At 33.5% G+C, this 14,770-nt stretch overlaps 1 protein-coding gene across 1 annotated transcript; it reads right to left on the bottom strand.

The window, feature by feature from the left end:
* Positions 1–665: 665 nt before the first annotated feature.
* LOC145594908 (4,5-DOPA dioxygenase extradiol 1-like) lies at positions 666–10,318 on the bottom strand. The gene is made up of 3 exons (XM_081651258.1): positions 10,024–10,318; positions 7,888–8,258; positions 666–897 (listed from the first exon to the last, which is right to left on the bottom strand). The coding sequence occupies exons 1-3, from the start codon at positions 10,291–10,293 to the stop codon at positions 708–710; spliced, it is 831 nt and encodes a 276-aa protein (XP_081507384.1). The 5' UTR covers positions 10,294–10,318; the 3' UTR covers positions 666–707.
* Between the last annotated feature and the right edge of the window lie 4,452 nt (positions 10,319–14,770).

Raw genomic sequence — 14,770 nt, 5'->3', positions numbered from 1 at the left:
AGACTTATTAATCTATGGATAACAAGAAAATCTTGATTTAGCAAACAAACACCACAAAATATGATTTTCGATAATATGTTGTCCAATTAAATCCTCTCAAAGTATGTATATTTCACATGCTATGAAATAAAGTGTGTATTTAAAGGCATGCAGGTCCATTAAAAAAAATCTTGCAAATTAAACGACAATACTTGAATCAACTCTTAAACAATAGACGAGTCAATAAACACACCATAAATCCACGATACCAAGCCATTAAAATACAACAAAATTGAGGAGATTACACAATATTACAAAATATATATATATATATATATATATATATATATATATATATATATATATATATATATATATATATATATATATATATATATATATATATATATATATATATATATATATATATATATATATATATATATATATATATATATATATATATATATATATATATATATATATATATATATATATATATATATATATATAATAATAATAATAATACATGATACATAAGAGAACATGTAGAATTTCACTCTGAAATTAAACATAACAATCAATGCTACAATATATTGCGGAAAGAATAGCAAGGGACTAAAACATGATACAACAACGATGACAACCACAACAATGCAATGTACCATCAATATTGTGTTACATGCATACAAGGTACAACTGGTAGTCTGGTACAATTAACGTGAAAATTAACTGGAAGTGAACTTATAAGCGCCATGACATAGGGTACCATGGTCCCAACTGGTATGAATAAGCTCAGCCTTCCACTTGTCACCAGCCGCCCCGACGACAACGTGCAATGGATAAAAATGCTCCGGGAATGGATGTGCTAATTCCCAGTTTGGAGCTTTGGTTTCATATGTATTCACTTCTTCAATCCTAAAAACCAGATAACATATTGTACAGTTATAAGGTTTATGAATGCATAATAATTTATATGCAAATTGGTGTAAAGAATGTTATATTTCATACTCCCTCCGTCCCTAAATTACATTCCTATTTCTAGCATTTATTTCTCATATAATAGAGAGAAATAGGAATGTAATTTAGGGACAGAGAGAGTATATCTTTGTTAGATTTCGGGAAAACTCCTCAATCTGGAGTGTGTACCATTGATCAAAATATATAGAGTTTACAATGCTAGGCCTAATTACATTAGGAATCCTAGATACGATAAACATACAAAATATACATTATTATATCCTAATCTGTGACAAATATTATCCTAAATATAATATCTATCACACCCCCGCAGTCGTAGCGGGAGGAGGTTGTACGCTAAGACTGGACCTAAATTCCAGAAATAATTCCCGTGGTAGGCCTTTAGTGAAAATGTCCGCAAACTGATATCTAGTAGGAACATGCAGAACCCGTACTTCCCCCAAAGCAACCTTTTCTCGAACAAAATGAATATCCATCTCCACATGTTTGGTGCGTTGGTGTTGTACCGGGTTGCCAGAAAGGTAGATAGCACTGACATTATCACAATAAACTATAGTAGCCTACCGTAGAGGACAATGTAACTCAAGTAATAAATTACGAAGCCAACACGCCTCAAAGACAACATTCGCGACACCTCGATATTCTGCTTCTGCACTCGACTTAGACAAAGTATGTTGACGCTTAGATGACCAAGACACGAGGTTGTCCCCAAGGAAACAACAATAGCCCGAAGTAGAACGCCGGGTATCGGGACAACCTCCCCAGTCAGCGTCAGTGTAAGTAATTAATCGATGAGAAACAGTAGGATATAAATGTAAGCCGTGATCAATGGTACCCTGAACATAACGCAGAATGCGTTTCAATGCCTCATAATGAGGTTCCCGGGGATCCTGCATAAATAGACACACCGGTTGTACCGCATAAGAAATATCTGGCCTGGTGAATGTGAGATACTGAAGAGCACCTGCTAAACTGCGATACAAAGTAGGATCCCGAAAAGGTGGTCCTGCATCTGCACGAAGTTTGGACTTAGTGTCAACTGGAGTAGCTGCAGGCTTACAAGAGGCCATACCTGCACGCTCTAAAATCTCCTGTGCATACTTTTCCTGTGAAAGTAGCATATAAGAGGGCTTGCGGGTCACCGCAATCCCCAAAAAATAACTCAAAGGACCCAAGTCAGTCATAGGGAACTCAGTTTGCAATTGTGAAATAATTTCTGTACGCAACCTGTCAGAAGAGGTAGCTAAAATAATATCATCAACGTATAAGAACAAATATGCCATATCATCACCCTGCCGGAAAGTAAAAAGAGAGTTGTCACTCTTGGCAATGACAAAACCCAATTTGATGAGAAAATTCGCAAAACGTTGATACCAAGCTCTAGGAGCCTGTTTCAAACCATAAAGAGCCCTGCGAAGCCGACAAACATGAGTGGGAGCCCTCCGATCAACAAAGCCCGGAGGTTGATGCATATAAACAATTTCCTGCAAATCACCATGTAAAAAGGCATTTTTGACATCTAATTGATGTACCGACCACTTTTTAGCCAAAGCTAAACTGAGAACAGTGCGAATAGTGGTCGGTTTAACTACCGGACTAAAAGTCTCATCACAATCCACACCAATTTCCTGTGACCTGCCATCACATACAAGACGAGCTTTGTGCCTTTCAAGGTCACCATTAGACTTGTATTTATGTTTAAAAAGCCACATGCAATTAACAATATTCACCCCCGTAGGCCTAGGCACCAATTCCCATGTCCCTGTTTTAATTAAAGCACTATACTCATCATTCATCGCCGCATTCCAATTTTGGTCATTTAAAGCTTGTTTATATGATTTTGGAAGAGGAGATTTTTGGTGAGATGGACCCGAGTTTTGAACGGTGAGGTTGCAATACTTTGGGTTTGGCTTAAATATGCCCCGTTGACTACGGGTGACTCGAGGTGATGGGGGTGGTGGCCGAGTGGGCTGTAGAGGGGTGAAGCCACGCATCGGGGGCGGTGAATAAGTGCCCACGGCTGGGCTAGGTGGCGAGGGAGGCAGGGGAGGGTGCGGGCTGCCTGTGGCTGGGCTGGAGATGCCACAGGTGGGCCGCGACCTGGTTTGGCAGGTTTGGGGTGAGTGTGTTGCTGGCCTGGTTTGCGTGGTGGGGAGATTTGGGGTTGTCTGGGCCGCTGGTAAACCAGCAAGAGTTGGCCCAGTTTGAGGTGTGACAGGTGGGCTTGGAAAATGGGCTTGTTGTGTTTGTTGTGTTGGGGCAGACTTAGTAAGGTGATTTCGTAGGAGGGGATGAATTAGAAAAGGGGATTGATCATCAAATCCTAAGAAGTCATATTCCGCAAGTTTATATTTAGTCAAATTTTTATAAGGAAAAGTTGACTCATCAAACACCACATGCCGAGAAAGAATGACTTTGTTTGTAGTAAGATCAAGGCATTTATAACCACGATGATTAGAGGGGTACCCTAAGAACACACAAGGAGAGGATTTAGGAGATAATTTATGAGGCATAGTAGCCGACAAATTAGGGAAACAAAGACACCCAAAAGCCCGAAGGTGATCATAAGAAGGGTTAGTGCGAAAGAGAGCTTGAGCCGGGGTTAAGTTCTTTAAGGACTTGGTCGGCAAAATATTTAATAAATAAGTAGCGGTCTCTAAAGCATGTGCCCAAAAATTGGGTGGTAAGGAGGCATGGAATAGTAACGTGTGCTTGAAATTGTTTATAGTCCGAATCATACGTTCGGCTTTACCATTTTGGGAAGAAGTGTGAGGGCATGAGAATCTAAAAACCATACCGTGGTCTAGACAAAATTATTTAAACGGGTCATTGTCGAATTCACGACCATGATCACTTTGAAAGGATTTTATGGGTCTTTCAAATTGAGTTAAAACATATTGTCGAAAAGAAAGAAAACATTGGTAGGCTTGAGATTTAGATGCTAAAGGAATTGCCCAAACATAATGAGTAAAGTCATCTAAAAGAACCAAATAATATTTGTGACCATTGCTACTACGAATAGGAGATGTCCACAAATCGGCATGAACAATATCAAAAGCACAATAAGTATTACTATTCGAAAGATAAAAAGGAAGTCTAACATGTTTCCCTAATTGACAAGAATTGCAAAAATTGGAGTCAAGCTCCTTATTACAATTAATAAAATTATTACTCCTAAGAAAGCTTATAGAGGGTGCTCCCGGGTGTCCTAGACGGTTATGCCAAGTGGAAGGAGCGACTGTGGTGAGAGATGTGGCAAGACAAGTGCTTGGTTCATTGGTGGTGATGGGATAGAGATCTCCGGAACTATTGCATCTGGTGACTACCCTCCCCGTTCGAAGATCCTTCACAGAAAAACCATTAGGGTCAAATTCAATAGAAACCGAATTATCAGATGTAAATTTACGGACTGAAATTAGATTTTTAATAATTTGAGGGGCTAGAAGGACATCTCTAAGGGCAAGTTTGTTTGGGAGATTAGTATGACCATAACCAGTAATTGGAATGCGATGACCATTACCAACTAAAATATGATTATTTGTGCTTAAATTAAACAGGGGTAGAAGATTACCGGAATTGTGAGTCATGTGGGTGGTAGCTCCCGAATCCATATACCATCCATTATCCGGTGTAGATAGCCCCGGTGAAGAATAAGCACTAGCAAACTCCGTTGGCGTCATGGGTGGACCGTACATAGGAGACCCCATATAGTAAGCTTGTTGTGGGTGTTGAGCATTGGGTCGCTGCTGAAATTGGCCCATTGTAGGAAAGGGGGCTGGTGGGATAGCCCAATATGGCCAAGGTGTTTGTTGCTGTTGGGCCCAAGGCTGTCCAATAGGCCCAGCAGGTTGTTGAGAAGAATTGGAAGCAGCAGCTTGTTGTTGTTGCTGTTGCGGTGTGCCACGACCTTGGCCACCACGAGCTTGTCCTTGGCCTTTGCCCCGGCCACCCTTGCCCTTTCCTCTGCCGCGACCTGAGCCGCCGCGTCCACCACCAGCAGCCGGTGGCTGTTATTGCTGCGTTGAATCTGCAGAGCTTTGTTGCTGTTGCGCAACAAAAGAGGATGGTGGAGTGGTGGTCTCGTTGTTCCGACGAGACTCCTCCAATAGTAGCCTTGAACGTGCGTTATTGAAAGAGGGCAAGGGGTCAGTCTGTGCGATCATGGTTGCTACCGTATCATAATCGGTTTTGTTGAGTCCGGCCACCATACGAAGCACCAATTTTTGATCGGAGATTGGTTGATCAACGTTTGCAAGTTGATGGGCAATGCTTTTTAATTGCTGGCAGTAAGCAGTTGCATTCGGGAAAGAATCCAGGTGGATTGCATTGAGTTGAGTCTCAAGAAACACCGCCCTCGTGCTCTTGTTGTCTTGGAATATGTCCTTGAGACGATCCCATGTTTGTTGAGCCGTAGACTTGCGAACCAGAATTGTTTCAAGAAGATCAGTGGAGATGGTGCCGTAAATCCACTGTTTCACGATTGCGTCCAAGCGATCCCACAAAGAGTCAGAGACATTGGAAGGACGAGGCACTTTTGGATCAATGTGATGTAAAACATTGTATGCAACCATGTGATTTTCAAACAATTCGACCCAATTAGAATATTGGACTTTCTCAAAGTCTAAAGTTAGAGGAATGGCGTTCTTGATGTTTGTGACAGTGAGTGCCGGATGGAACTCATTGGACGGTGGAGGAGGTGGCGTAGGAGGGGACTCATCATCCTTCGCCATAGCTGACTGAAACTAGCTGGGAACAAGAACAATAAAATAGAACTTGTTTTGAACGAAATCTGGAAAGAAACACAGAACAGAAACAGGGGAAACGTTGCGGAAAAACGTGAAGTAGGTCAAGGTCCCAATTAAAACCAAAAAAAAAACCAAAAAATTAATTTGGGAAAAAAAAAATAAAAAATTTGAGATCTAAAACCTAGGCTGTGATACCATGTTAGATTTCGGGAAAACTCCTCAATTTGGAGTGTGTACCATTGATCAAAATATATAGAGTTTACAATGCTAGGCCTAATTACGTTAGGAATCCTAGATACGATAAACATACAAAATATACATTATTATATCCTAATCTGTGACAAATATTATCCTAAATATAATATCTATCAATCTTTTCTAATTTAGCTCCAAATCTACATAACGCAGCCATCAGGGTTGCATAAAAATTTAAAAAATAAGAACAGTACAATTAATTATCGGAGCAATAGTTACACAGATCTGTAATAAATATATCTACATTCGTCCCAAGAAAGATTTTCCTAATTAACATACACAATCTTTAAGCCAAAACTTACTCTTATTTTTCACCATCAATATGTATACTTATATATTACTCAATCCTAATATCTTCATCGAAAAAATAATTGATATTAAAAACAAGACATTGAGATAAATCTAATAATATCTCACATGCAATATTTTGTCCAAAATTTTAAAGCTTGGTCACAAAAATTAGAACATAATTAATCATTTTAGAGTGGAGGAAGTAGTATATACGAGTACAATCATTTATATCATACCCAAAATCTGATACCCTATCATTCATTTTGCTCCAACCAAAAGAGTAAAAAGCCCTATCAATAAATGTACTTGCTACATAGCAACAAAATCCTAATATGGGGTCAACTTTTTTGAATTTCATTCCATTTTTGCATTGATTTTGTCTAAAAACGAGGGAAAAGAAGACATAAACAAGGGGAAAATCGATTTAGACATTGTTTCACAATCAGCATAAACAACAAAAGATAAGGTCTACATCAATCTATATGTGCTTGTCATTTCTAATTATCGATTGCATTATTCTTCTCACATTTATTTCAATAATTACCTTTTTAAAGTTTAAAATTTAAATTTAAAAAAAAATTAAAAAAAAAATAAAAAAAACCGATTAACATATATTGGTTGATTGACGAAAATATATGTTGGATATTATTATTATTTTTTCCGATAAAATCATTCATTTATTTATCACCTTATTGTTGTTGTTGTTATTATTATTATTATTATTATTATTATTATTATTATTTATTACAAGACACATTCCCAAGAGAAACTTTTTCAATTTTTTGAAAAGTCCAATTACCAATTGTGCTTGATCACGTAAGGTAAGTAAAATCCAAAAAAAAAAAGACAAATTACTTTAATTTGTTTTTTTGACAATAATACTCCCTCCATTTTTAAATACTTGCTTCATTTTTCCATGCACGGAGTTTTAGGAGAAATTGGATAAAGTAATAAAATATGGAGGTAGTAGGGTAGTTGAGAAAATAAAAAAATTGTAAAAAGCATAAGTAGTGGAAAAATAAGAGGAGAGAGAGTATTATGTTGGATCCACTAAGTGTGAGAAATGAATTAAATATTGTAAAACCTTTCCAAAAATAAAATGGAACAAGTATCTAAAAACGGCCAGAAAAAAAAAATAATAGAACAAGTATTCAAAAACGAAAGGAGTAATAAATTGAATCTTCTAATTTCAATTACCACCATTTATTAAACATGGTCATAGTAGCTCGAATATCATGTCAAAGGGTTCCCAATTCAATATTTCAATGTCCTACGGTCCTACCAACACAACAAATTATTGGGGAAGAATTGCCGACATAGGTGATGGGCTTCTTTTTGACACCAATATTGTGCACAAAATAAGTACAGACGTACAGTACACGGATAGTGATATCTCCCAAGCCAGTGAGCCACAACCAATATTATGACACTACGTGACATGTTACTATAGTTGAACAAATAAACAAAAGACATGATAACGATATTTGTCATATTTCTAACATGTCATCTTTACTTTGGTTTGTCGGATATCTTTATTAGGGAACATACTGTTATTATTCGCATACAATACAACCGTCGTATACAAATTTTACTATAAAGTAAATCTAATTAACAGGGTTAAAAAAAAGTTATTTACCTTCCATTAGTTAGAGCAGTGTCAAGCCAAGAATCAAACTCGGCAGCCCAAGGAGCAACACCACCATGATAATGAGGGGTTTCGTCCAAAGGGTGTGTTGCACTTCCGGAACCAATGATGAGTACACCTTCGTCTCTTAGAGGCGCTAACGCACGTCCCAAGTTGTAGTGGTATGTTCCGTCCATTTTCGGCTGAACGGAGAGCTGACATACCGGGATGTCGGCCTCCGGATACATGTACATAAGAGGCACCCATGCACCATGATCAAGCCCACGTTTTTGGTCAATGTGCACGGTTTCGAACTTGGATATGTTGAGTAGTTGCTGCACCCTTTTTGCCAATTCTAGAGACCCGGGAGCCGGATACTTAAACTGGAAATTTACCAAATGAAGAATTATGTTATTATTCCAACCACAAATTAACTTCCAATGTTTAAATAATTGCCTGCCTAATGATTAGACCAACAAAAATATGTCAATTTAGACGCAGCATTACGCACCAGTGTAAATTGTGTGATACTTATTTAGGTTTGTCATGGCACAAAATGGACTTGGTTCACACTAATTTATTGTGGACCACTAACATTAGAGAAACTATGATTATTTTATTTATAAAAAAAAAGTCACTATGATAAAATAAAGGTCACTATGTTGAAAATAAAAGTCATTTTTGTAATATATAGACTATAAGAGGTTAATTTTTTTAATGATATATTTTATAAGGTCAATAAAAATAATAAAGTTCACTATGATAAAATTAGGATCATAACGCCGGAATTCAAGTTCACAATAGTATTAAACGTTATACAACTTTTAATAAAGGTTACCATGTTAAAAATAAGGCTACTATGTTAAAAATAAGGGTCACTATGTTCAATGTAATGTCAGTTGCGTGTGTATAAAGCTCGGGTCCACGCAAGTATTTCTGAAACAAATTCTCAAATGAACCTGGTTCACACTAATTTATTATGGACCACTAACATTAGAGACTATATGATTGTTTTATTAATAAAAAAAAGGTCACTCTATTGAAATAAAAATTATTATGTTGAAATAAAAGTTAGTGTGACATTATAAAAGTTATAAGAGGTTTATATTTTTAATGAAATTTTTAATATAATGTTCAATATAAATAATAAAGATCACTATGTTAAAATTAGGTCACTATTCAACATAATGTTGTACTTAAAGTTCATAATAACATTAAGGGTTACACAAGTTTTTAAAAAGGTTACTATAATAAAATTAGGGGTCACTATATTAAATATTATGTCAGTTACGTGTGTATAAACCTTAGGTCCACATTAATGTTATTGTGGACCAGGTCCACGCAAGATTTTTTGGTTGAACTTTTAGTATAATTAAATATCAATTAATTAAATTAATAAATCTAATTAAAATTATTGAGACAAATTTAATAATAATTTTTTTAACATTTCAAAATTAAGGTACTCCATATGAAAAAAAAAAATCAAAATGATGCAAAAGTAGTAATAAGCAAGACTTACCCAAAATTTTAACAATAGCAAACATGTTTTTAAGCTATAGTGATGGATGCAGCTCAAAGCTAATTAATTATCTATTATATTATTTTATTATTAAGAAATGTATGGTAAAACCACACAAAATAAAAAAAATAAAAAATAAAATTTAAAAAAAAAACGAAGTATTTTATTTAACTTAATATTTCCACTTTTGATAAGGTAAATAAATCGATCATATTCCTTTCATAGCAACCCTACAAGGTGAAACCGAAGAGCGCAAAATTATTAAAGAAAAGCATGGAATTAATAATGATATACCATTAGAAAGAAAGAAAAATACCTTGTGTAATATGATAATTTATATAAGTAAATATCTTTTGTCAAAAAAAATATAAGTAAATATCATCTTCTTATTAAGATTACTTAAAATGCATGGGAAAACCTAATTTTATTTTATTTTCCTTTATTTTATTTCATGGCACATCTTCAAGTTTCTGAATATTTGCTAATTATTCAAGCTAAGTTTTCCCTACCATATATTGTTATCTTGAGCCTGACAGTATGTATGTACCTACTAGGCCACTACAATAAACACAAAAATAAATAATGAAAGAGTAATAATTGTAATTTTTTTTAAAAAAAATATATATTACCTTGTACATGGCTTCAGGATAGTCATCAAAATCGTAGATAGTATCGTTGATATGAACTGCATTAACAGCAGGATGATCAGTCTCCCAGTGACCAGAGATCACAAGTATCGCCTTCGGCTTCTTCGAAAATATTTTTTCTCTCCATGTTTGGAAGAATGGCCTTAAGGGATGTGAGTCTTCTACTGTCAAAATTGGGTTTCCATGGGTTATGAAGAAGGTTTCATTGAATTTCATTTCGTTATTTTTTCCCTCTTCAACAACCATTTTCATGTTTTTTTCTAAGTAGAAGTTAACAATGAAACACTCACTAGGATTTCCTTTTTTTTTGTTTTTGTTTTTGTTTGTTTTTTTGTTTTGTTTTGTTTTTTTTTTTTCCTGCTGATTTCTTGTGAATTTGCAGGTGAACTGTTTAGGTTACGAAGGATGGTTTTATAACAATGGTGTCTACAAGCTTTTCACCACGAAGTCCAGTGGCGGGATCAATGGGGGGCCTATCGGGGTCCTGGCATTGAATGTTGCTAAATATGGCATGAAAGATCTTTAGCACAATTGATTTTCCCTCCTTAATGTTCCATATCATTTTATCAATAAGGCTAGCACAAATTTTAAGATGTACCATGGTGCACCTAGAACTAGGTGCACCACGCCTATACTTTTGAACATTTAGTAAAAAAAATTTGAATAATTGCAAATTTTGAACATGTAGTAAAAACATCTAAATATCGCAACTTTTGAACATTTAGTTAAAAAACTGAACAATCTCAATGCATCATGCCTATACTTTTGAACATAAAGTAAAAAAATCTGAATAGTAGTGAATTTTGAACATTTAGTAAAAAATATTGCAAATTTTGAACATTTAGTAAAAAAAATCTGAACAATCGCAATGCACCACGGAAATACTTTTGAACATGTAGTAAAAAATATGAATAATAAAATTTTTTGAACATTTAGTAAAAAATCTAAACAATTGCAAATTTTGAATTATTACGAGTCATACAAATTTTGAAAGAAGTTTGTCTGACTCATAATAATTCAATAATTTTGTAATATAAACTAAACATTTAATGTATATAAAATTAAATGAACATTTCTTTATAAAATATGAGCATAAAAATTGTATGTTTATGTTCGTTTTTTGTAACGTGTTCATTTTTTTTACTAAATGTTCATTTTTTTGTAAAATGTTCAATTTTTTTACTAAATGTTCAAAAGTATAGACGTGGTGCACCTATTTCTAGGTGCACCATGGTGCACATAATACTAATTGATAATGCTGGTGGCAATTGGGTTATTTGAATTGGACTCAGGTCATGTCCGAGTGAAGAATTGTTCGAATTTAATTTTATGTCATTTGGTTTTATTACCAATTCGCTTACAATGATTATATCGGATATGTACATTATGCAATCATTAATCACATTGGTAATCAGATCTAGTCAAATCAAGTCAATTAATCAATAATGATAGATAGAGTTTCAGGTCGGATATGAATAGTTTTGTCAAATCATTGGCAAAGTATTTACTTTTATTCCATGTACTCATTTCTTACAATAACAACAAAAATAATACAAGTAATAATAACAATAACAAAAAAAACAACAACAATAATAATAAGATCTAACAACAACAAAAGATAATAATAATAATAATAATGATAATAATAATAGTAGTAGTAGTAGTAGTAATAATAATAATAATAATAATAATAATAAATAGGGGAATTAGACAAGGATGCTATTGCGTTGCTGAAGCGGGTTCAGGCGTTCTCTAAGACTCAGGATATTGGTGCTCGTGCAGCTGCTCACATCTTCAGTAGGATCGGGTTCGCTATAGCTAGAGGGGTGGGAGCCCAGATTGTATCTCGGCTCCCTACCAATTTCTTGTAAATTGATTGAATTTGTAGGTTTTTTTTTTTTTAATTTTATAATAATAATAATAATAATAATAATAATAATAATAATAATAATAATAATAATAATAATAACAATAATTCAATAGTTTATATATTTCTCAATTGAATTAAGTTTTTAAAACCTAGTATATATGGCTTTAATTTTAATTAAATGGAAAATTTTGACAGTTTTGACTCTATTAAGTATTTAGGTATATCTTCAAATTTTTCTAGATAGATAAATTCAAAAAATATTTAATGAGTTTAAGTCAGACAAATTTGTGAAAAATAAGTCTAATTAATTAGGTTAAAAACATTGATAATAAAGTTTTACAAAATATTGAATGTGGTACATTTGTACACCTAAAATAATTATTACTACATATTAAGTACTCCAGTTAAGCAATTTCAAATAATAATAATAATAATAATAATAATAATAATAAAAGAAAGAAAGAAAGTACTTCAGTTAAGAAAAAGGAGTAAATAGTTTATTACATTGTTTTCCCGTGAATCAACGATTTTCCTATTTACAAGTACAACCCATTAAATGTGGTAAATGAGGGCAGTTTAGGCCCTTTTTTGTTGAACGGATTTGGTGAAAAAGAAAAGAAAGGAAAAGGTTTTAATATGTTTTCATGTTTAATTTGATGAATGACATGAGAATCTAAAGGAAAGGAGGGGAAGTGAAAGGAATGTCTCTTTACCAATTTTCAGCTTTCCTTTCCTTCATTACCTTTCATTAACCAAACGTTGAAAATAAAATCTCCTTCTTTTCCCCTCCCTTCCTTTCTTTTCCCCTCCTTTCCTTTCTCTTCTTTTCCTTTACTAACAATGAACCAAAAGTGAAACAATTATTCTAAAAAAAAAAAGTGAAACAATTATTAGTAAGATGACAAGAAGAATGGCCAAAAAAAAAAAAAAAAGATTTTTGAAGTTAGGTTAATTCTTTCAATTTTTATTCAACTCATCAATCATTGAATAATTCCATTAAGGCCCGCCTACTGAAAATGGGTTTAGATCTTTCCCGATTAGGTATGAAACAAAAAATCACGTGCATTTGTGGCTATGCCCATTTTTGGGATTTTATTTAACGTCAACTACCACATTAATAAAACGTGGCAAGTGGTTGGTCGTACGATGGGTTTCATCCAGCTATTATCTTTTGATTGGTTATTTTCTAATTTAATGAATGAATTAAATTTTTTTTGTGGCCAAAAATACAATAATGTATCAATGCAATTAGTATATGAATGTGACAAAATACGGGATTATTACTTATCATGCAATTATTCCTTTTTATTAAATACATTTGTCATTACTCAATTGATTTTGAGGCTTAGATTTTGGTGGGAATGTCATAAAAAAATCCGGGAACTTTGTCAAGCAAATCAATTTCTGGTAGAAATTATAGTTGGGGTCGTTAATAATATCAAATTTAGTAGTATCTTGGTGACTAGATTTTATTAAAAAAAAAAAAAAGGGTGATACTAAAGACAATTGTACCAAGACTAGTTTTAATTCGATATTGTCTTAGCAGAGAATGTTTTTTATGATAAAAGATGCTTTCGTTTAAAATTGAATAGTTTTTGTGTAGCTGTAATTGAATTATTATGAAAACGGTTTTTCATGTTTAAGATAACATTCTCTTTACCTAAATTTCATTTATTTGAATTTAAGTCTTATTGTCTTGATTAATTTATATTCATAAAAGAGTTTCAAGCATACACGTGTTATACTCCTAGCCTATTATTATTTTATCTTATTTTGTCTTGATTTTAACTTATTTATATTTGGCCTGAACTTAAAGCATAGATGTCGGATTTTCCTTAACTTATCTAGCTAGGCCAGCTTATCTGGATTAATCTAATACTCGTACTTGAATTTATATTAGTTGAGCTTATGAATATTAAACATATTTTACTAAACTTGTAATAAATCTAGTTAATGTACTTGAAATTATATTGTTTGAGCTTTTTTTTTTGAAGGCATATTGTTTGAGCTTAGTAAACATAAATTGATCGATCTTATTTGAACTTAAATCATAAGCTTATCTTACAATTGAATTCATACCCTCTAAAGACCAATGAATTTATGGTTACTAAAGACGAATGAATTCATAAGCTTATCTTACAATTGAATTCACACTTGGTCTTGTAACAATTACGAGTATATCCTATTTCTGACTATTTGAAGTTTTGAACTAGTAAGTGGACTGCTCTAAGCACGTTTTTTGTTTGTTTGTTTGTTTGTTTTTCAAAATCATATATCCTTCTCTTCTATTACTTGCAACACAGCTTTTAGGCACGTAGTTTTAAGAGGTTAAAAGTGAAAATAAATGAACTTTGTTTTCAAATAATTTTAACACTAGAATTAGAGAAGGGTTAACAATCATTGCATGTGTTTAAAAATTATTTTGATTAATTTAGTCAATTACATTATGCAACCTCGACCTCAAATTGAGTGTCACAAGACTGTGTTGCAAATATTTTATGGAAGAAGTATACGATATACGTAGTATGTATGTCATATGATAAATTTAAAATTGGTCAAATTTATTAAAATTATGACAATATTAAAAAAATAATACAAGAAAGAAGAAGAGGAGGAAAAGGAAAAAAAACGTGCTTAGAGCAGTCCACCCATCATTTATCAAGGCCCAGCTCCCTAACCATTTCGTATAAGTCGGCTCTTTAGTCTTTTTTATGATGCGAACTTAACCATTTGTGGTTAATGCGATTATGAACTATCAACTACCACATTACATGACTAGGCCTGAATAAGTCCCTATTCTCTTATGTATTGGCGTGGCCTAGAAATCCTCAATATGATCTCTTGATTCCTATTTATCAT

Source organism: Chenopodium album, chromosome 19 (assembly GCF_948465745.1).
Source record: "Chenopodium album chromosome 19, dcCheAlbu1.1, whole genome shotgun sequence".
Classification (NCBI taxonomy): domain Eukaryota; kingdom Viridiplantae; phylum Streptophyta; class Magnoliopsida; order Caryophyllales; family Amaranthaceae; genus Chenopodium; species Chenopodium album.
This window is presented reverse-complemented; position numbering and strand designations above follow the sequence as displayed.